Source organism: Notechis scutatus, chromosome 4 (genome assembly GCF_049901735.1).
Source record: "Notechis scutatus isolate UNSWTSFEM ecotype Mainland chromosome 4, rNotScu1.2, whole genome shotgun sequence".
NCBI classification, from domain to species: domain Eukaryota; kingdom Metazoa; phylum Chordata; class Lepidosauria; order Squamata; family Elapidae; genus Notechis; species Notechis scutatus.
In genome coordinates this window covers 74,581,245-74,605,223 of record NC_142012.1, presented here as the reverse complement: position 1 = coordinate 74,605,223, position 23,979 = coordinate 74,581,245, and the positions used below count along the sequence as shown (strand labels likewise).

At 44.1% G+C, this 23,979-nt stretch overlaps 1 protein-coding gene across 1 annotated transcript in view; it reads left to right on the top strand.

Annotated features, from left to right (window-relative positions):
- Positions 1-3,500: 3,500 nt before the first annotated feature.
- BICC1 (BicC family RNA binding protein 1) overlaps positions 3,501-23,979 on the top strand; it is a 127,924-nt gene continuing 107,445 nt past the window's right edge. The window contains 3 exon segments of the mRNA XM_026674223.2: positions 3,501-3,785; positions 3,787-4,030; positions 4,033-4,170. Of these exon segments, the coding sequence (XP_026530008.2) occupies positions 3,558-3,785; positions 3,787-4,030; positions 4,033-4,170 (610 nt within the window). The 5' untranslated portion in view covers positions 3,501-3,557.

Genomic DNA, 23,979 nt, shown 5'->3' with positions numbered 1-23,979 from the left:
ACTTCCATTGGGAAGTCACTTAAGACACATTCCATACAGAATTACCCATCTGGAAGAAGAACCAACAGACAATATCATAACCCCAACAACAGTTTGATAGGGAAGAATTTCCCAGAAAGATGGTGAATGCCCTTTTCTTGTTTCAAGCCAAGATAAGACGGTTGTCTAATCGGGATCCTGCAGAGAGTCAAGCCAATGGCCTAATGAACCTTTCCATGTCTACAATTCTACGACTATATTCCAGGTATTAGAAGCTGTAGAAAATGCAGTTCTGCCACCTATATGTATTATTTATTCCTCAGATATGTTTGCAACATTAAAAGGAAGGGAGAGAAAGAACTACATGCCTCTGGCTTTAAGGCATGCACAATCCCACGGTTGAGTTCATAGTTGTTTTTTTAATTCAAGCAAAGATTGGATGGGGAAATAATTTTGTTCCCACTCACATATGTATTATTGTCATTTGTTAATTTGTGCTATTCCCCCTCCCCCAATATATATATATGTGTGTGTGTGTGTGTGAGAGAGAGAGAGAGAGAGGGAGGGAGAGAGAGGGGGAAAGGAGAGAGAGGGGGGAGAGGAAGAGGGAGACAGATGTGGTACCTACCCTACTTTATAAAGCTGGAAAGCACGGGTTGTACTTAACACCCAGCCAAGTGTGACAAATTATTATTTTTTTCAAAGTAAGGAAAACATGATCTCTCCATTGTATGAAATTTGTTGTCTTGCCTGACTTCAATGTTTTTTTTTCAAAAGACTTTCTTTAACTTACTTAGAAGGACCTCAACATTCACCATTTTATAAAGGAATAATATACCTTGTATATAGACTATTGTGACTCACCAACTAGACTAACTTGATAAGAGTGGGATTATAAAGTGTCTTTAGAAGCAGCTGTTTGAAAGGAGGATTTAGAAAATCTCTCTTGTATCAAGTTTAGCATTGAGTTAGCAAATATCTGATAACAATTTAAGAGTAGTTATCAATAGAAAACCAACCAGCTTTCTTAACAATATTCCAATAACAATATCCAAATGGCTTTTTTCAAAACAGAGTTATTATTGTCTCTGCAAGCTGTGGATTGTTTGTTGGACTGAAATCCCATTCTTAATCCCAAACAAGCATCTTTAATAAAATAGTCTACCTTTACACCCAGAGTTTTAAAGAAAGAGTAAATTGTCTAGAGCAGGGCTCTATTTATTTAAAAGAAATTCTGCTTATAGTAATTTCAATATCCTGTAGCAATGAGTTAATTTTTTTCAAAAAGAAAAGTCAGTAGGTGCTTTTAAAAGGGGTAGCAAACTTACCCATCATGGGAAATAATCAGAGCTTAACAGCGTTGTTGTTTTTTTTAAATCATGCAGTCTAAATTGAGTTTGTCCTAGAAAGACAGCAGAAGAGAAATTTCTTTGTCTTTTTATTGCTGGTCCTTTAAAAACTCAACCTGGCATACTCAACTGTATTTTTTGCTGCCTCCTTTTTCCTTGCTTCTCTTGGCTGAGAAAGCAACTTGGGAAAAGCAGTTTTAAAAGTGAAAACTGACCAAAGAATTTGTTAACTGCTTTCTGTCCTCACCTGCAGCATGCATTGTATCCAACATTAAATCATAAACTAAGCATACTTGCTTCAGGCAAACAAACTATGGCTGGCTATTTTATGGTTTGTTTCAGCAAGCAGCAGTTGATAGGCCCTGAAGCTAAGCAGTATTTGCCCTGGTTGTACTTTGGAGGGGGGACTACAGAGAAATCCTAGAGTGGAAGTTTGTGTGTTATGTGGGGAACATCTTGTAATAAAGGGAAAATAATTTTTATCATGCTGGACCAGAAAATTACCCAGTCATCTTCATAAAATCACCAGGAAGATTTGAGATGTTGCAATTCAGCAGGTTGCAAGCAACCAGCCAAGTGATTACAAATCATGGTTCCATAAACCCTCCTTTTGTGCGCTGTGCAAACCCAGCACAGACTGGATCCTTGATCACATGGAGGGGGTTCACAATTCCAGATCCTCCCGCTGGTGCCCTTCAGGCCACAAGCACCCAAGATCTGTCAAGGGTCTTCTTTTGGTTAAACCTGGAGAAGGGCTGGCTGAAGGATACCTTCTCTGCAATGTACAAACAAAACAACTGGGATGGGGACTTTGGTTGCCCTATAAGAACCAGGATGCTCCAACCTGGGCAACAGCTTGGCCTCCCAGGAGATGATCCATAGACACCACCCATGAGCCCAAGGACAAGTTTCATCTTCTCCCTTAAGCAATCACCTGATTCAGCCCTGAGGGGTCCTCAGGTGCTCTCTGAGCTGGGTTGGTTTTCTTGCAGATGTTTCATTACCCCAAGGGTCTTCAAACTTGGCAGCATTAAGTTGGTGGACTTCAACTCCCAGAATTCCTGAGCTAACATGACTGGAGGAGGAATTGTGGGAGTTGAAGTCCACCAGTCTTAAAGCTGTCTAGTTTGAAGACCCCTGCTCTTGGCTATTTCACTGCTCTTCGCTTGCTTCAACTTCCTTACAGGCAAGAAAAAAATGAAAAGAGTAGTACTTCCTTGGGGTAAATCTCTCTTGTTAAAGCTGCCCATTTATTCCACTGCTCTGGAACCTTTATAATCTGTCTCAGAAGCTATGTAGGATAATCAACCCTTCATCTATCATTTCAATTGACTCCTCAAAGTGTTTGTCAGCTTCACAATTCAGACCACTCTGGATTTTTTCTCTCCACAGACAACAATTACAACACAACATAGAGCAAAAGGGTCTTCAAACTTGACAGCTTGAAGACTGGTGGACTTCAACTCCCAGAATTCCTGAGCTAACATGACTGGAGGAGGAATTGTGGGAGTTGAAGTCCACCAGTCTTAAAGCTGTCAAGTTTGAAGCCCCCATGACCCAAACCTAGATAACATCACCTATCACTGATGATGTTACCTAGTTGGGTAATGTAAGGTCTGCAAGAAAACTCTCACACCCAGAGAGCACCTGAGGACCACACAGTTCAAACCCTGAGCTGCAAAGATTCTCTTTGCTTGATTCAGCCCTTTTCAGTGATGGTCCCAGAGAAATTCAGCTGGGACCAACCAACCAACCAACTCTGAGCCAACTTCAGGGATCGTCCCAGCGGAGGATCCCTGCGACCTTCCTCTCTTCTTCTTCTTCTTCTTCTTCTTCTTCTTCTTCTTCTTCTTCTTCTTCTTCTTCTTCTTCCTTCTTCCTTCTTCCTTCTCCTTCCTCCTCCTCCTCCTCCCCAGGAGCTCTGCCCAGGCTTCGCGGAGCGGTTGCGCTGGCGGGATCCTTGCAGGATCCGGATCGCTAGAGCGCGGCAGGCAACGCGAGGAGGAGGAGGAGGAAGAGGAGGAAGGCATAATTAGGCGGGGCGGGGCCTTCCGGACAGATGTGCTTCGGCCCGTCCCGCGGCAGCAACACCCGTCCCCGGCCGGCCCAGCCCGCGTTCACCCACCGGCTTGCGCGCTTCGACCCGCCCCCGCGCTCTCTTCTCGCCCGGCCTCGGCCTGCTTCCCCTCCTGGCTCCGGCGGCTGGGCGGGCGCTGCTGCTGCTCCTCCATGGAGAAGGCGGGGATGCTGTGCGGACTGCGGGCGGGATGGGGGCGCAGCAGAGCCGCCGCCGGCCCGGGACGTGCGCTGTGCGAGGCTAGCAGCAGCGGCGGCGGCGGCTGCAGCAGCTCCGGCCGCGCGCCCGGCGGGGAGCCCGAGCTGGAGGCGGCGGCGGCGGGCGGCGGCGGCGGAGGAGCCGGCGAAGCTCTGGCGGGCTGGGATGAAGCCGGGGGCGGCCTCCCTCTGGGGCCAGATAGCTTCCCGAGGGGGCGGTAGAGGCGACGGCGGGGGCGGCGGCTGCTGCTGCTGCTGCAGCGGGGAAGAAGCGGAGCAGGCGGCGGCCGAGGGCGACGGGGCCGGGGTCTCCGCGACCTCGGCCGCCGCCGGCGAGTGGGGCGCAGCGGCCGGGCCGAGGATGGCCGCGCCGCCGGGCTACCCTCTCTCGGACCCGGGCTCCAACAGCGAGCGCAGCGCCGACTCGCCCTGCCCAGCGACGGAGGAGGAGGAGGAGGAGGCGGCGGAGGCTGCTCGGCCGGGCCCTCCCGCGCGGCCCCGGACAGCCCCGAGTGGGGCGAGGAGCGGTTCCGCGTGGACCGAAAGAAGCTGGAGGCCATGCTGCAAGGTGAGCCCGGCCGGAGCGGGATTCCCACCCACCCCGAGTCCCAGCCCTCGCGGGAGAGGCGAGCCCGGCGGGCGCCTCAGGGTCTCTCTCACCACGTGGCGGGGGGGCGGAAAGGGGCCGGCGCCGCTGCCCGGCAGAAGGAGGCGACCGGTGGGCCCTGCCAGACCAGGGGGTGGAAGCCGGGGGTGGCTCGGTTGGCCGGTTGGGCTCTTGGATGCAGGCGCTCCGGAGAGCCAAGAGTTCCCCTTTCCCCACCGCGGGCCAATAGGAGAAACGCTTGGACATTTGGTGTGTGTGTGTGTGTCTGTCTGTCTGTCTCTCTGTCTGTCTCTCTCTGTGTGTGTGTGTTCGGGGCTTCCCCACTTGCCCACAAGGCGGCCGAGAGAGAGAGCAAGAGGAAGCGGGCTCTCCGTGTGGTCTCCTTTCCGGACTCCTCCCCCTCTTTCCCCACCCGGGAGCTGCCCATTCCGCGAACGCAGCGCAATAGACGCTGCCGAGAAAGCGGCGTTACTCGTCGCCCCCGGCCCTTCGTCGCTCCCCTTCTGGGAAGGCCGCTTTGGGAGGATTGGGCTGCAACCGGCCGGGACGGCGGGGAGGAGAGGTGGGAGAAAGATTCCCTCGGGGCTTGGTTTCCCCCGCCCCCCACTGCCCAATTGGGCGGGGCTCGAAGGAAGAGGGGCTTTCAAGAAGGAAGGATGCTCCAAGGAGCATCCCCGGCGGAGTTCTGGCTTCCCAATGTTGGCCGTTGCTGTCAATTTGGGACAAAAAACAACAATTTTGGGGCAAATTCCGTTCTCGGCTCCCAACTTTTGCTCGAGCTTCGGAAAGCCCGTTTTCCTGCCCTGGGTAAGGCCCTCAGGCTGCAACCGGGCCCCCAAATTCGGCTCCCCTCCTCTCACACCTCCCAAAGCCGGCCGTCTGCGGAGCGAGCTAGAAAATACTCTGCGGAGTAAGCCCCGTGTGGAATACACCGGCTGCCCGTCTCCGTCGCCGCTTCTGTTTTCTTCTCTTCCCCAGTTTTCCTTCCCGTCTAAGCATTCCCAATGCATCCATCCCCCAGATGTGGATAAAGATCACTCCCCTACAGATGTTTGTCCCATCAAACTTGAGGAGGGGTAGATTCCTGGGAAGTGGGCTGGGTCTGCCTCGCGCCGTTTGTTTTATTTGTGTTGTTTCGTTTTAAACTTTAAAACTTTGAATCGTCGGCGGGGACAACAAGGTTGCGTTTCACAATCCACAAGAGTTGCGCGTTTGCCTAGGGAGATCTTCTGATGGTAAAAGTTCTGCGCGGTGGGGTTGCCAAAAAGATATCCAATGTCAGGAGGGCAAACAAAAAAAAAAAAAAACAACAACCTCAAGCTAGAATTTTGAGTCACTTAAAAGGAAAGGAAGTGTGGACTCTGCGAAGCTAATTTTATGTAAATACAAACACCAGCCTTGGATTTTTGGAAATTAAAGCTGATTTGATTTTAAGAGCAGAATCTTCTTCGAAGACCAGCCTTCCCCTCCTTCGGGGGTCACTTGGAGAGTGTGTGTCTGGCCAAATCCTATTTGGTCATCTAGACTTCAGCTGAGAAGGGTTTTGACTCCTATTTTTGGATACTGGGCGATGCTGAGACTTGTTCAGTAGAAGATAAAAACAGATATTGCAGATTTTACATTTCAGGCAAGGCAGCTGCGAAGGGCCATCAATATTGTAATGCCGTCTTTTCACATCTGAAAAAGCGATTGATAGCAAAATGCCCCAGTTTTGGAATTCAGAGTTTAAAGATAACTTTTTTAGCAGCCGATTCATCCTTACTTATCTTCCGAGGAAGGTCCACTCAGGTCTTTTGGTGTCCTCTCCATTAGGAAAGTGCCTTTTCTGTGCATGAAAATTCATAAGAGTTGGATAAATCATCCAGGATGGATAATTCCACACGAAGTGGAAGATCATTTGGATTGGGTGCACTCCACTTGATTTTTTTTAAAAAAATATGTAGGTTTCAGTGCATGATGGAAAATGGTTGAAGATTTGCTGTAAATGTGACCTTGTAACTGCTTATGATTACACTGGAATGCCTTAAATTCAGTTCTGTTTTGAATTAAATTGCTTCTGCTAGAATGCGAAGGAAATTGTTTGGATGGAATATGTACAACTGCTTTGCATAGAAATAGATGTGCAGATCAGAAATAGTTTACGTGCACTGTATAATTTTGGTATAACTTAAGTTTGTTTTTGTTTTTTTAATGAAAATCAGTTTAGATTTATAAACTGGACCAAACAAGAAACTTAACAGTTTAGGGCATTTGGGATGTAAATCAGGATCAGAATATAGTTGATGAAGCTCATGTTCTGCTTAAGACTTTGTTGGTTTACAGAACTTTCCTGCTTCATTCAACATGGGCTTTCTTAGCTTGAGGCCCTCCGGATCTATCGGTGTTCCAGGACTGGAGGCATATTTAAAGATAACTGATCCTGAAATTAAGATTCTTGATTTCATTGTGATTTCTAAAATAATTTCATCGTTATCATACACAAACCTTTTAACATATAACAAGACATGCAAAATTATTTGTATAAATAGACCTTTGGAAGCTGTATTGAGCTATTTAGACAGCTATATGTGTTAGTCTAAAAATCTGGTTTCTGTAATTGATGGGCCCTCATCTAATATACCACTCTATAAAGCTGTAGTAAGGCCACACCTAGAATACAGCATCCAATTTTGGTCACCACACTATAAAAATATAAAGATGCTAAGACTCTAGAAAGAGTGCAGAGAAGAGCAACCAGGATGATTAGGGGACTGGAGGCTAAAACATAAAGCAGGAACTGCGCTTGGCTAGTCTAGTGAAGAGAAGGACCAGGGGAGACATGATAGCAGTGTTCCAATATTTGAGGGGATGCCATAGAGAGGAGGGAAGGGGTCAAGCTGTTCTCCAAAGCACCTGAAGGCCAGACAAGGAATAATGGATGGGAACTGAACAAGGAGAGATTTAACCTGGAAGTAAGGAGAAATTTGTTTTGCAAAATCCTTACTTACACCCCATTCCAGAACACCCACCATTCCCTCACTAACCTGCTTTCCAGCTCAGTTCTCCTCCATGCAAAGTTTCCAAACTTTTCTGACAGTGAGAACAATCAACCAATGGAACAGCTTTTCCCCTCGGAAGTTGTGGGAGCTTCATCACTTGAGACATTCAAGAAGAGACTGAATTGCCATTTGTCAGAAATGGTGTAGGGTCTCCTGCTTGGGGGGGTTGGACTAGAGCAGGGTCCCCAACCGCCGGTCCAGCGGACGGTGCCGGCAGGGAACAAGTCTTACCGGGCCGCTGGTTGCTGGCGCCGCCATCTTTTTGGTAAAAAGTGCTTCCGGTGAGCTTTTCCGGGTAGAAAGCTCACGGAAGCACTTTTTCGTCAAAAAGATGGCGGCGCCAGTGATGCGATACCGGGCGCGGCGCCCAGCTGATGCCGGTACCGGGCCGCGGCATAAAAAAGGTTGGGGATCACTGGACTAGAGGACCTAGAAGGCCCCTTCCAACTCTGTTAATCCTTTCAAATCTTTCACAATACTCCTTGTCTCCAACTGCTGCTTTTCAACAATTCTATTGGAATTCACCCACTCAACAATCAATAAACAAACAAATAAACAAATAACCAACCAATCAACCAACTGGACTGGACTGCCATCTGTAAGAAATGGTGTAGGGTCTCCTGCTTTGGGGGGGTTGGACTGGATGACCTACAAGGTCCCTTCCAACTCTGCTAATCTGTAATCTGTAAACCCATCTGCATTGCTTAGCTGAGGAATATTTTGCCGCCTTTGTCAATGTATATGGCTGGAAAGCAGATCCATACTGAATATTTATTGTCCAGTAGAAGATAATAAAAAAAAAATAAAAAATGGTTTCCTGTTAATAGACATACATCCTACATCCTTGATATTTTATTCCAGGTATCTCCAAACTTGGCAACTTTTAAGACTTGTAAACTTCAACACCCAGAATTCCCCTGCCTGAAAACAGAAGGGAATGGCTGGCTGGGGAATTCTGGACGTTGAAATCCACAAGTCTTAAAAGTTGCCAAGTTTGGAGGTCCCTATTTTATTCCAGTAGTCTCAGCATAGCCTTGATAGTGGATAGTGGATCCTGGTGGATTCTGGGTAACAAGAAAGCATTTGGTATGACTGGACCCAACGTTTGGAATGTGTTTCCATTTAGAATCAATCTCCTGGGGGGCAGGTTAATCTTTAAGCAGTTAATATTTTGCTGTGCTGATACAAGGCTTTTGGCATGCAGCTGAGCAAAAAGTTCACATCCCTTACACATTTTAAATCTGGAGATACCTTCCAGTCCTGAAAGGCTGCAGTTGGTTCTTGAATGTTTGTATATGTGCGACCTGTTGCTTAATAAAGGGGGAAGGGAAGTGAGAGACGGTTCGAAGCTCATCAAAAATTTAAATTTGTTCAAGTTGCATCCCAGAGTTCTGCATAAGCATAGGCCACTTTGATTGGATTTGGATTTCCTCTACTTTGTTTTAAAAAACCTCTTTCAAACAGATAACAGATCATCAGAGTTGGAAGGGACCTTGTAGGTCATCTAGTCCAACCCCCCACCCAAGCAGGAAACCCGACCCCATTTCTAACACATGGCAGCCCAATCTCTTCTTGAAAGTCTCAAGTGATGACACTCCCACAACTTCCAAAGGCAACTTCTGTTCCATTGGTTGATTATTCTCTGTATCTATATACAGAGCTGGATCTCTCAACAAGAGAGAGAGAGGAAGAGAGAGAGAGATACAGATACAGATTGGAAGAGACTTTGTAGGTCATCTAGTCCAACCCCCATCCAAGCAGGAGACCCTGCATCATTTTTGACAAATGGCAGTCCAATCTCTTCTTGAAAGCCTCCAGTGATGAGGCTCCCACAATGTCCGAAGGCAACTTCTGTTCCGTGGGTTGATTGTTCTCAGTCAGAAAGTTTCTCCTTATTTCCATGTTAAATGGTTTACCTTTATTTTGTGGTTAAATGTATTTCTTTAATGTGGGTCCTAATAGCAAAATCCCAGCAACAGCTAGAACAGAGGTCTGCAAACTTGGCAACTTTAAGACTTGTGGACTTCAAATCCCAGAATTCTGAGAGTTGAAGTCCACAAGTCTTAAAGTTGCCAAGTTTGGGGACCCCTGAGCTACAAGAAGCCAGTCTCTGGAACGTGCTGTCTGATATTTGGGACCACTTGAAAGAATAAGGTGGCTTCCAGAAGAAGTGAACTCAAAAAAGTAAATACAAATAAAAGTGGAAGGCGGGGGGGGGGCGTCAACAGAAGAGCAGATAGGGAAGGTTGGAGAAAAGAAAGTAAGAGGTGAAATGAAAGGCAGAGAAGGAGTATATGGAAGACAGAAGAGACCCTACCAAGCTGCATGGGCTGAGTTTCTGCATTCATCCTCTACATTTATTTTGACTTCTTGGTGATCAGTTCATCCTATACTCCGGGAACTAGTCATGCCACACTTATTAAGGCCCTTTGAACTTGGAAATCATCCAGGCAACCTTCCTGTTTAGGAGAGGGTTTGTTGACCTCCAGACTGGATGGAAATCAATTGATCGATTGATTAGATAAGAGATCAAATCCAAGTTCTGATGGGAATTCCCTCAAGGGCTGTCTTGCGGAAGGGCAATTCTTTGATCCTTCTGGACCTGCTCTTGCATTCCTGGCCCTCCTTAACCTTTGCTCAACTGGGGGTAGCCACAGGTATCCAAATCTTGTCTAGTTTCTAGTTGGGGCTGTCTCTTTCCTCTCAGCCACACTGGCCCCAGCTTCTCCTGCTTCCCTTCCGTTCCCAGGTTTGGACTGATATTGCAAAGTCTGAACAGGGGACTTGATGGTGCATATGCCCAAAGTTTAGAAGTTAGTTTGAAGGGCTTGTGACTTTCTTCCAAGAACAGCCTGTGGGACAAGATATGGTTCAAACCCCAAAATGACAAACCAAGCCTCCTTAATCGACAAACAAGAAGATAGCACAACCCTTCCTGTGATCCCTTTGTTTGCCACAGGTTCAATCTCATTTTCTTTCCTTTCATCCAGTGCTAACCATCCCAACCTGATGACACTATTTACTCATCCTTTTATGTATTTATCTATTCGATTTTTGTCCCATTTTTATTACCTTACAAGTATCTTCTTCACTAGGGGGAGAGAACTTTTAACATTTTAAGACATGGTTAACAAGTGAAAGTACCTTTCTGCAGAGGAATTATTGAGTCTGTCATCTGCACCTCTATAACTGTCTGGTTTGGTTCTGCAACCCCGACAGGACAGACACAGACTTCAGAGAGTAATTAGGACTGCAGAAAAAACAATTACTACCAACCTGCCTTCAATCGAGGCCCTGTATGCTGCATGGAGTCAAAAAAAGGGCTGTGAAAATATCTACAGACCCCTCACATCCCGGACATAAACTGTTTCAACTCCTTCCCTCAAAACGACGCTATAGAGCACTGCACACCAGAACAACTAGACACAAGGATGGTTTTTCCCTGAATGCTATCACTCTGCTAAACAAATAATTCCCTCAACACTGTCCAACTATTTACAAAGTCTGCACTACTATTACTATTACTCTTCTCATCGCTCCTTATCACCCATCCCCTCCCACTTGTGACTGTATGACTGTAACGTTGTCACTTGTATCCTTACGATCTATATTGACTGTTTCCTAGTAGGATTTGATTGCTTATTGTACCCTATGATTATTAAGTGTTGTACCTGATGATTCTTGACTCTTGACAAATGTATCTTTTCTTTTATGCACACTGAGAACATTTGCACCAAGACAAATTCCTTGTGTGTCCAATAAAGAATTCTATTCTATCTTCTATCTCTCTTGGTTGCCTCATCAGTAAATGAGGGGTCCTTGGTGCTCTCTGAGCTTGCTTGTTTGACTAGCACTATGATGTTATCTAATTTGGGCAATGAAACATCTGCAAGAAAACCACGAAGTCCAAAAAGCACCAAGGACCCCTCATTTCAACCCTGAGCTGCAAATATTACAGATTAATAAAGTTAACTTCCGAACTTTCTATTCCATGGGTTGATTGTTCTCACTGTCAGAATTTTTTTTCCTTATTTCCAGATTGAATCTCTCCTTGTTCAGTTTTCATCCGCTATTCATTGTCTGGCCTTCAGGTGCTTTGGAAAACAGCTTGACCCCTTCCTCTCTGTGGCAGCCCCTCAAATATTGGAACACTGCTATCATGTCTCCCCTGGTCCTTCTTAACAGATTACCAGAGTTGGAAGGGACCTTATAGGTCATCTAGTCCAACCCCCTGCCCAAGTAGGAGACCCTACACCATTTCTGACAGATGGAAGTCCAGTCTCTTCTTGAAAGCTTCCAGTGATGAAGCTCCCACACCTTCTGAAGGCAACTTCTGTTCCATTGTTCTCAGTGTCAGAAAATTTCTCTTTATTACCATAGTTGAATCTCTCCTTGATCAGTTTCCATCCATTATTCCTTGTCTGGCCTTCAGGTGCTTTAGAAAATAGCTTGACCCCTTCCTCCTTTCTGTGGCAGCACCTCAAATATTGGAAGACCGCTCTCCTGTTTCCCCTGGTCCTTCTCTTTACTAGACTAGCCTGGAGAGCATCTTGTCCCTATTACACTGATCAGTGCCACCCAGTCAGGCAGGGAGGGTTTAACCCATGCCTGGTTCCTGCAATTGTTCATCATATGTTTTAGTCTCCAGTCCCCTAATCATCCTGGTTGCTCTTCTCTGCACTCTTTCTAGAGTCTCAACATCTTTTTTATAGAGTGGTGACCAAAAATTGGATGTACTATTCTAGGTGTGGCCTTACCAAGGCTTTATAGAGTGGTATCAGTACCTCACATGATCTCGATTGTATCCCTCTGTTAATGCAGCTTAGGATTGCATTAGCTTTTTTGGCACACTGCTGGCTCATATTTAGCTGGTTGTCCACTAAGACTCCAAGATCCCTCTCACAGTGACTGCTATTTAGCCTGGTTTCACCCAGTCTATTCTCCTTTACTGATGACGGGATGTTTTACAAACTTTCTCTCTTCCTTTGATTTCCATTTTTCTAATTTGCTGTTTTTGTTGTTGTTGCGCTACATTCGTGTAACACAAAAAAGTGCATGAGAACTGAAAATGTAGAGATTGGACATGGAACCTGGGTCTACCTTATTCGTGTTAGCATGTTTCTTCATGGTAATTTCGAAGGGATGTGTAGGGTTGGCAGAAGTTAGAAGTAAAGCTGGCGATGCCCTTCTCGGGAAAGAGAAAACCATTCTATCCACATATGTCCATTTTCTGCCATGGCTCAGAAAGTGAGAAAACCTAGAATTTAAACCTCAGCCCCCCCATCACCACAGAGCCTGTGTCACTGCAGTAGACAATCTCACCTGGGCATGTGGGCCTTTGTATTGTCTGCAAGGAAGAGTCAAATTGTGCAGAGTTGCATCCTTTGAGTCTTCTGCCAGCTCCTGGATTGAGGCTTAAATGTCTGGAGAGGTGGGATTTTCATCCCACTAATCCCAGCATGATGTTGCTTCTCATTCCACCTCGTTTATTGTCATGAGGAAGGTATATTAAAAAAAGTGTTCTGAGAGTTTTATCTATTTGTTGCAACACAAGTGAACATTGCCAGTAAAGGGAAATCTCCTTCACTGAGCATCAATCCCTCAGCACATTGTTGAAGTTAAGAAACAGATTAATGGGGTGCTGTAGATAAGTCTCTTAATAAGTCCTCTTGAGTGGTTTGGTGGAAAATTGCACTTTTCCTTTGTCAAGTTGGTTGTTAAGGTGTGGCATTGTTATTCACAGCCCTGAGAAGGTCTCCAAGCATTTTTTTAAAGACTTGGGTTCTTCCCAAACCACCACATGGGATCCCAGGTGATCTGTGATCTCCTTCCCATTTGAAAGGCTGGGGCTCCCGTTTTTTGCCCAGCCAGAGGCACAAGCTCTCTTCTGCTAATGTTTGTGGGAGGGCTTAGACAACTCTGGGAGCCTAGCAATGGTTATGCCTTACTCCTCCTCTAACTCCAGGTGCACATTTTGCTACCAGCTTGACACTGAGAGCTTCTTAGAACTTCAGGCTGAAAGGGAGAAACTTTCTCCAGAAAGAGAAAGGTGCTGGTTGTGTAGGCTGATGCTTGGGAGATTCCTTCACCGGCTTCAAGACCAGAGACTTCGCTCTGACCCGGAGTTGGGATGGGAGAGGTCATCTTATTTCATAGTTTTACTCCACTTTGGATGCTCTTCTCGGTGGCAGCTTTGTGGACTTCTTTCATCTTCATCTTAGATGAGGGTAGGGAACATGATGCATTGTAACAATGTTGAACTTCTTGGATGAACTGAGAGTCTTCCTGATCCCTTGACCAAACCTGTTAACTTTTGCAGAAGGAAATGGTATTTCTGGGCTGTGCAGTTGATTTGTACAGATTACAGATTAATAGAGTTGGAAGGGACCTTGTAGGTCATCTAGTCCAACCCCTCCGCCCCGCCCTGCACCATTTCTGATAGATGGCAGTCCAGTCTCTTCTTGAAAGCTTCCAGAGATGAAGCTCCCACAACTTCCAAAGGTTTGATAAGGAAGAGTTCCTATGTTGAATGTTTAGAAGGTTATCAATGAGTTGAGGAGCTGCCTGAGGACCCAGTGAAATCTGTTCAGTGCCAGCTGCAGCCTGTTTGTGACACTTATTTTATTCAGCTTTAATTTATGTGTCCAAAGAAGAAGGTGGGGGGGACTTCAGATATGAATGTGTTAATTGCATATCCCTAGGAAAATCTAACAGTCCTGCAACTCCACACAAGTTCACTGTATAGAGATATCTCCAGTGACTAGCCTGGATGCATTGTATGAGGCTACGGCAGCACATTTGATACTATGGAAATGATAAATAGCCCTTCTTATGCAAATACTATGTATTACGGTCTCTCCTCATATGCCTGATGTAATATTTATTATATCCTATGGCTATGCAACAGGTTGGCTTCAGATTCAGAAGTTTTTCAGAGTGTGTGAGGTGTGCCTGCAAGTCTTTAAACTTGTGTCTTTGACCAGGCTTGTGTGTTTTAAAAAGCTGGAGAGACTGTCAATTCAACAACCCACCCTTATGCCTACTTTTTAGTGGGACACAACTGTGCACAAAGAGCAACACACCAACTACTTCCACTGACAACACGAGGAAGGGATACACACATACCCACCCACCCACCTGACTCCCTCTCTCAAGACTCACAGTATTGATTCCTCCACAAGGTTAATCTTCACTTCTAATCAAGGCCAATTGACGTCACCTGCATTGCTATTTCCTACTTAATGGGAATGGAATCTCCCAGGGGGACAAAAGTTTTTAGTAATATTAAAATGTTAAGGGGGATGGGGAAGTACCTCTGGATGTATTTAAAGCCGGGGTCTCCAACCTTGGCCACTTTAAGACTTGTGGACTTCAGCTCCCAGAATTCTCCAGCCAGCATAGCTGGAGTTAAAGTCCACAAGTCTTAAAGTGACCAAGGTTGGAGACCCCTGATTTAAAGCCAGGCCAGAATGGTGACTAAATACATCCCTCTAAAGTTTATTTCAGCAAGATGCTGCTTGTTTATAAATGGTTGCGAGAACCTGTATCATACTTCGGTTTTTCACTGTCTGGTCATTTAGGATAGTATCTAGAATGATTGTTTCAGTGTTTCAAAGATAGTTATTATTTTTTTATCCTTTTGGATTTAATGTTGCATTAACACCAAAGAAGCCTATGGATGAGTTTTGGGCATTGTTAGGGCTCTCCTCCTCCTCCTCCATTTCCTGGTCTCTGATCCATGCAGATTTTGTCAATAATTTTGCAGCACTTCCATTCAGTATGTCTTGAATATGTTTTGTAGCACTTCTGTTTGGGCAAAATATGTGTTTTTGGTCCCTGTGAACTCTTTTTAGGGTTAGGTCATTACACTGCCTATGTTGGTCTTCTCCAACCTGACACTCTTTCAGTTCTGTTGGATTTCAGTTCCCATCATCCCCTAAAAAGCTGGAAGGCTTGATTCACATAATGGCAACTCCAGAAATGTTAGGAGTTGGGAGGTCATCAGAAGAGCAGGGAAAAGAATAGAATTCTTTATTGGCCAAGTGTGATTGGACACACACAGAATTTGTCTTGGTGCAAATGCTCTCAGTGTACATAAAAGAAAAGACATATTCATCAAGAATCAAGAATCATAAGGTACAACACTTAATGATAGTCATAGGGTACAATAAGCAATCAAATCATATTAGGAAACTCACTATAAATCGTAAGATACAAGTGACAAAGTTACAGTCCTACAGTCACAAGTGGGAGGGGATGGGTGTTAAGGAGTGATGAGAAGATTAATAGTAAAAGTAGTGCAGACTTTGTAAATAGTTGGACAGTGTTGAGGGAATTATTTGTTTAGCAGTGATGGCGTTCGGGAAAAAACTGTCCTTGTGTCTAGTTGTTCTGGTGTGCAGTGCTCTATAGCGTTGCTTTGATATAATTTATAATTTATAAAACAGTTTATGTATGGGATGTGAGGGGTCTGTAGATATTTTCACAGCCCTCTTTTTGACTCATGCAGTATACAGGTCCTCGACTGAAGGCAGGTTGGTAGTAATTGTTTTTTCTGCAGTCCTAATTACTCTGTCCTGTTGGGTTGCAGAACCAAACCAGACAGTTATAGAGGTGCAGATGACAGACTCAGTCCTTCCTCTGTAGAACTGGATCAGCAGCTCCTTGGGCAGTTTGAGCTTTCTGAGTTGGTGCAGAAAGAACATTCTTGGTTGTGCTTTTTTGATGACGTTTTTGATGTTAGGTGTCCATTTAGGTCATGTGACATAGTAGACCCTAGAAATTTGAAGGTCTCTATTATGGATACTGTGTTGTCAAGTATTGTAAAAGGTGGTAGTATTGTAAGAGGGCAAGCAGATAGAGAAGGTCAGAGAAAAGAAAGTAAGAGGTGGAATGAAAGGCAGGGAAGGAGTATATGGAAGACAGAAGAGACCCTACCAAGCTGCATGGGCTGAGTTTTTCTACTCACCCACTAGATAAGTTTATAAAAAAAATCCATCCAGGTTGGGCTGAGGGATGTTTCCTCAGTGATCAGACAGACTGTGGTTCATGCTATAGAGGTAGTCCTCGACTTATGACTCCAATTGAGCCCAACATTTCTGTTGCTAAGCAAGACACTTAAGTGAGTTTTGCCCCATTTTACGACCTTGGTCGCTACCGTTGTTAGGTGAATTACTGCAGTTAACTTAGTTGCAAACTTGTTAAGTGAATCTGGATTTCCCCATTGACTTTGCTCGTCAACGAAGATTGCAAAAAAGGGATCAGTGCTGTTGAATTTTGAATGATGACTAAACAAATGGTTGTGTTGAGGACTACCCAGGCCTTAAGAATCAGACATGCCACCCTTCTTAAGATCCTCTGAAATTGGATATCCCCCAGGCAACCTTCGCATTTAAGGAAATGTTAGAGGGTTTGTTGACTCAACAGCTCCAGATTGATTAGAAATCAATTGCTAATTGATTAGATAAGAGATTTCACCTGTGTTCTGATAGGAATTGCCTCCAGGGTAATCTCGGCTTGAGACTGAGGATGAAATGGCACTTTTATTGGTTACATCCCTCTCAAGAGTTCAGGTTTGAATGGGACCCCTTCACAGCCAAAGCTGAGAAATTGTCCATCGCATGTCTTCAAATATTTGCTCTCAGCCATCACGATCAAAGGGTTGTGCTTGCACAGAAGGATTTCCAAATTTAAATTAAGTGAGAAGGAAGTTTCTGGAGCGGGAAGGGTTTGCAACCCAGGAAGTTCATTTTATACTATATAAATAATTTCAGTAGTAATAAACCTCTAAAAGAATCTGAGTGTCCTTTCTCTTCTACCTTTTTAAAGCTTTTTGCTTAGTTGGCATAAATACAACGTTTTAGGTTTGGATTCCCCAGAAACCCAAGGATTTTTTTTAGGAAAAGAAAACATTTACATTTCATTTTTCATATGTATGTAGCAGGAAAGGGCTCAGTTACTATTTTAAAAAAAAATCATAAGCCAAATTTGCTGATTAGGCTTTCTTAAGGGAAAATAAATATATGGAATAGATTTGTGGCAGTAGTCATTTTTTAAATGTTTGCACATTCCTTTGTTAACTATTGGAATAATACTATTTTCCCTATTTTCAGTGCTTCCTTAGTAGTACAGCAGGTTATCTTGGTTTGGCATAAATGTCCAAGTTAAGTATTACTGGGCTGCACATTCTTGTTGGTTACATTATAATCTTTACCTTCCTTTGGAAAATATGTCCTGTTAACTGCTTGTTGTGGACAGTCTGATTAAAAACTGGCTGTTTAGTGGATAGAGGTTTTTGTCCATGCAAATTAGCCCCCAAACCTTGATAATTGTTTATAATTAAACGGAAAATAGGATTGTGATGTACTCCAGATTCTGCAAATGCCGGATGTGCAATCAAAATGAAACATAAAGTTTGCATATCACTTGCATCTAAGTCACCCAGATGTTTAGTGATATCCGTGCTGAACAAAATGAGAAAATATAAACAGCTGATTATTGCTACCAAAGTGATTCTCGATAATATATATAAAATTCTAAGAATCATAGTGACATAAAAATGAAAGAACATCCTTCCGAACAATCTGGTCTTACTAAGTTATTTTATTGTTTTACAGTCAAAGAGCTCCAAACAGGGACAGGAATCATCGTCATAATAGTAATAATAAATTAAAAAAGCAATATAAAGCAAAGTAAAAGGTACATTATACCAAAGGAAAGTTGGAGACAATAATCTGCTCCTGATGAGATTATCCATACAATCCTCTTAAAGAAACTAAGCCCACTTAGTTTTCTAATAACATTACTTAATGATAAAATAACAGGTTAACAGAATTGGGAGGGACCTTTAAGATCATCTAGTCCACCCCCCTGCCCAAGCAGAAGACCCTACCTACACCATTTCTGACCGATGGCAGTCCAGTCTCTTCTTGAAAGCTTCCAGTGATGAAGCTCGCACAACTGTTGAAGGCAACTTCTGTTCCATAGGTTGGTTGTTCTCACTGTGAGAAAATTTCTCATTCCTAGGCTGAATCTCTCCATGATCAGTTTCCATCCATTATTCCTTCAGGTGCCTTTGTAATAGCCCTTCAAATATTGGAAGATGTTGTCCTGTCTCCCCTGGTCCTTCTCTTCACTAGACTATCCATGCCCAGTTAAACTCAGTTCTAAAAGCTTTGTAGTTGTCTTGGAAATTCCTAGATATCAGGAAAATTTTAAACTGGTGCTAGATGCCAGTCTTAAGAGATCCTGCTAAAAGGAATGGCCACCTCATTTACTCAAGTCCACTTTCTTATACAGAAATATTTTCCAAGTAAATGCTTTATACAGACTCTTTCTAACTTTGAAGTGTCAGGGAAAACTAGATCAGCTCAAGTATATAACCTCAAAATCTTATTTCCTCTCTTATTTTGGCCACTCCTGGCTTTGGACTTGGACTTCATCTCTAGCTCAAGAGCTCTCCAAACTTAGCAACTTTAAGACTTGTGGACTTTAACTCCCACAATTCTCCAGCCAGCTATGTTAGCTGGATACTTCTGGGAGTTGAAGTCCACACGTCTTAATGTTGCCAAGTTTGGAGACCTCTGAGCTAGCTAAACGTCTTACAGGCTGTCTGTGACTGTTGATCAAAGCCTGCAGATGGCCCGATGATAAAAGAGGAAATTGGACAGACAGCTCTTGAGTCATTGCTTCCCAGTTCAGAACAGTTGGCTGTCGGGCAGCTTTGACCAACTTTGATTTGTCTGCTGTTGTGTGTTTATATTCAGCATTGTTACCCTGAGAAACCTTCCTTTCTCTGAAAATGTAGTACCTGTTCCAAACCAAGCACAGAAATAAGCATACAGCCTTTTTTCTGTTATTTATGATGAGCAGCCAGCAGTTCAGGCTTCTATCTCTTATTATTGCCCTGCTACTAAGGTCCTTTCAACTTCTGTTCTTGTTGAACCTGGTCAGTTGCTAAATATTTTGTGACTAGGCCAATGGAACAAAGCTTGTCTGTTTGAGAGGGTGCATTTTTAAAATATATATATATAATTGTTTATTTTATAGATTGGAGGTCATGGCTTTTCCCCGAATACAGCAGTGGTGGGATTCTACCAGTTTCCCTACCGATTTGGTGATCGTGCATCTAATGCGCACGCGCAGCTTTCCCCACACCAGCTGAGGCTCTGCCGTGCCAATCAGCGGAGAGGATAAAGAACAGAAAAGCACAGGGGCGGGTAGCAGGGCCAATCCTGCACTTTTCTCTTCTTTCTCCTCTCAGTTGATCGTTAGAGCATTTTTTTACTACCGGTTCGGCTGAACCAGGCCGAACCGGTAGCCTTTCACCCCTGGAGCACAGGCAGTCTTCAACTTACAACAGTTCATTTAGTGACCATTCGAAGTTACAGCTGCCCTGAAAAAAAAGGTTGTCAGCTTTGGAAGCCATGTTGAGATCTGATGCTCTCACACTGCCACACTTGAACCTGGGAAAGTGGGAGGGGGGGGATGTAGTAGAGTCTATCTAGTTAGCCATAATAACATTCTTTTTCTGATTCAAGGTCAGGTTGTGTGGCGCATAAGTGAGAAGAAGTCTTAACTTGGGATCGATGGTGATTGGGGCATGTGATGTGATGATGGGTGGAGGGGATGGATTTTGTAGTTTTTACTTATTGTAAGGAAGCTCAGATTCGGGACTCCCCAGTTGTGCCAGTTACTATCCAAATAAAAGGAACTTTTCAGAGATGTCTATCTCAGAGTTATTGGGCAGAATGGAGGGTTGCTGGAGCGCTGACCAAAATGACTTATGACCATTTTTCACACTTAACGACTGTTACAGCATCCCCGTGGGTCAAGAGATTAAAATTCAGAGGCGGGGGGTTAGGAGATCCCCTTTTGTGACCTCCTGACCAGCAAAGTCAATGGGGAATTCAGTTAACAACCGTGTCCCTACCTTAAGAACTGCAGTGATTCCTTTAATGACGGTGGCAGGAAAGATCACAAAATGGGGCAAAACTCATGTAGCTGCTGTCTTGCTTAGCAACAGAAATGTTGGGCTCAATTGTGGTTGGAAGTCGAGGACTTGCAGTTTCTTTCAAAACAACCAGTCCCAACATTCTTGGCTGCTCACAGAGGAATTGTAGAAACCTGCTCTAAAGTAATAACCTAATAAGGTTAGTTTCATCATCTTTACTATTACTAATCATGATGCTGCTTGCGATGCTTTCTATGTCCACCCAAAATTACCATGTGTTCAGAATTGCAACATAAAATTCAGCACCAGAAAAGTAAACACAGATGGCTGAAGCTTCTTTATAAATACAAATACAAATAACTTCTTTATAAATACAAAGTAAATTTTACAATACCAGTTGTAGATTTCTCCAACATGGAGCAAACTCAAACAGAAGCAGACATGTTACAGTTCAGAGCAGAACAGCAAGTCAACTTCAGCAGACAAGAAAGCAAGTTAGTTTCTCTTTTTAACTTTAGAGCTGAGCATAGAACAGGTATGCTCTTTAAGTTTTAACCCTCAATTCAGCTCTTATTGGCTGGCCTTGTTACTAATCTCTATTCCAGTTCATGAATATACTCTGACACCATGAAACTCTTAAGCTGTACTGAAGCTTCTAATAAATCATCAGACTTTCAACAGATCTTCTTCTTCTTGTGTGATATCCATCATCGGATATTGGCGATCATGTTGGCAATCCTATTTTTATCAATAGCCACACGAAAAAAGTCCTGTTGGGTTTTATCCAAACCAGTCCCTTAGATTTTGAAGTCATGATGTTCTTCTTCTGCCTGGACCTCATTTGCCTTCAGCCTTTCCCTGGAGGATTAAGTGAAGTATGCCATATTTTTTCCGGGTGTCGAGTTTCAACAGATGCTGAACCAAAATGTTTACTTAGTGTACTTTAAAACATTTATGCTTAAGGCTAAAATGAAAAGTATGACAGGTTACAAATGTTTTGATTCAGTCATTTCAGTGGTGAATTTGGGTTTCTCTGTAGACCAAGAAGTGTTTTGCCAATTTAAGCCATATTGTCCAGTTTTCTTTCATAGGCCTAAGCAAATATTGTTGACCAAATGAGTTTTAATTGATGAGTCATGATAACAATCCAGACACCATCCACTGGCTCGCATTTAACGTATACTAAAAATTATCTGTATAGCTGTTTGCAGAAGGCAGTTATCATACCCAAGGTTGGTTGGTTGCTTGGCTATTTATTTATTTATTGATTGATTAAATTTATACACCACCTATCTCATTGTTGAGTGAGTGAATTACAATAGAAGCATTGTTGATAAGCAGCAGTTGGAGACAAGGAGTACTGTGAAAGATTTGAAAGGATTAACAGAGTGGGAAGGGATTTTGTAGGTCATCTAGTCCAAGCAAGAGACCCTACACAATTTCTGACAAATGGCAGTCTAATCTCTTCTTGCAAATCTCAAGTAATGACGCTCCCGCAACTTCTGTTCCATGGGTTGATTGTTCTCACTGTCAAAAAGTTTCTCCTTATTTCCAGGTTGAATCTCTCCTTGATCAATTTCCATCTGTTATTCCTTGTCTGGCTTTCAGATGCCTTGGAAAATAGATTGACCCCCTCCTCTCTGTGGCAGCCCCTCAAATATTGGAAGACTGCTATCATGTCTCCCCTGGCCCTTTTCTTCCCTAGACTAGCCAGGCCCAGTTCCTATAACCGTTCTTCATATCTTTTAGTCTCCAGTCCCCTAATCATCCTGGTTGCTCTTCTCTGCACTCTTTCTAGAGTCTCAACATCTTTTTTGTAGTGTGGTGACCAAAACTGGATGCAGTATTCTAGGTGTGGCCTTACTAAGGCTTTATAGCAGTGATCCCCAACCTTTTTTATGCCGCGGCCCGGTACCAGCATCAGCTGGGTGCCACGGCCCGGTACCGGCATCAGCTGGGCGCTGCCATCTTTTTGATGAAAAGTGCTTCCGGTGACCTCACCGGAAGCACTTTTTCATCAAAAAGATGAGCGGCACCAGCGCTTCGGTGAGCTTTTCCGGGTAGAAATGGCTTTCTACCTGGAAAAGCTCATCGAGCAGCTGCGCCGCCATCTTTTTGATGAAAAAGTGCTTCCGGTGAGCTTTCTACCCGGAAAAGCTCACCGAAGCACTTTTTCATCAAAAAGATGGCGGCGCCAGCAACCAGCGCCCGGTAGGACTTGTTCCGCGGACCGGGACCGGTCCGCGGACCGGTGGTTGGGGACCCCTGCTTTATAGAGTAATATTAGTATCACTCTATCACTCCCTTGATCTTGATTGTATCCCTCTGTTAATGCAGCTTAGGATTGCAATAGCTTTTTTTTTGCTGCCGCTGCACAGTGTTGACTCATATTTAATTAGTTGTCCACTAAGACTCCAAGATCCCTCTCAAGTTACTGTTATTAAGCCTGATTTCACCCGGTCTATATGTGTCCTTTTGGTTTTTCTTGCCTAGTATAAGATTTTACTTTTCTGTACATTGAATTTCATTTTGTTAGATACAGCCCAGTGTTCTAGTCTGTCAAGATCAGAGGTGGTCTTCAGCAGGTTCTAACCAGTTCTGGAGGACCACTAGTGGAAATTTTGAGTAGTTCAGGGAACCAGCAAATCCCACCTCTGACTGGCCCCGCCCCCATCTATTCACTGCCTCCCATCGAATCCCAGCTGATTGGCTGGGTCTTCTTGTGTTGCCCTGCGCAGGAGAATGGAGCTGGAAAGCAGGTTAGTGGGGTGGGGAGGGAATGGGGATTTTGCAGTATCCTTCCCCTGCCATGCCTACCAAGCCACGCCCACAGAACCGGTAGTAAAACATTTTGAATCCCACCACTGCTCAAGATCCAGATGGATCTTGAGCCTAGCTTCTAGGGGGTTAGCTATTCTGCTAGCTTAGTATCATCTGCAAATTTGGTAAACTCCCCTTCTATTCTCTCACCTAAGTGATAAACGGGGGGAGGGGGGAAATGGCTTATTGGGTTGCTCTTTTTTTCTTGGGGGGGGGGGGAGTGCATTTCTGTTGGCTTTATTTTTATGCCCAATGAAAACAAAAGTCTCTTAGCTTTCCTTGAGAGGCAGAGCTGTGCAAAACCCGCCGAGGCAAAGGAAGGAGATCTCTGCCACGAAAGAGCCAGGTGGCTTGCAGAGGCTCCGTATCTGCTTTAGAAGCCTTCGCCGTTGGTCTCTATTGCACGGTTATTTTAGGATCCTGTGTTCTATACGTCCAAGTAATCTAGGACAGTTTTCAAGGCTGTCCTGCAAGTTTTGTGCTCTCTGAAGCATCTCCCAAACGTTTGGCCCTGCCCTGTTAAGAATGTGAGATTGCCAGGTAGGGGGGGAAAAATGAAATAAAATCTCTGGTTAAATCAAGCATGAATTTAGCCTATTGTGCATTGAAGCATTTTATGATAATAGCAAAAATGTTCATTGCTCTGAGAGATGTTCCAAAGATAGTGTGCCCCTGGTTTATACATTAAAGAGATTTTTCATGTCTGGTGAAGAGTAAACAAAATGCTTTTGATAACCAAATTCAGTAGCTACTCGAAGTATGTAATGCAGGTATTCTTCAACTTAAAAATAATAATAATAATAGATAAGTGATAGGAAATGTCCCCTTTAGTTATTTGGAATAATTAGTGGGTAACATTTTCCTCCTCCACAAGAATTTATAACTGGAGTTTTACAACAGTCATTCCTGAACACATGACCAAAGGAATCCCACAATGAAAGTTTACTTTCGATTGTGTCT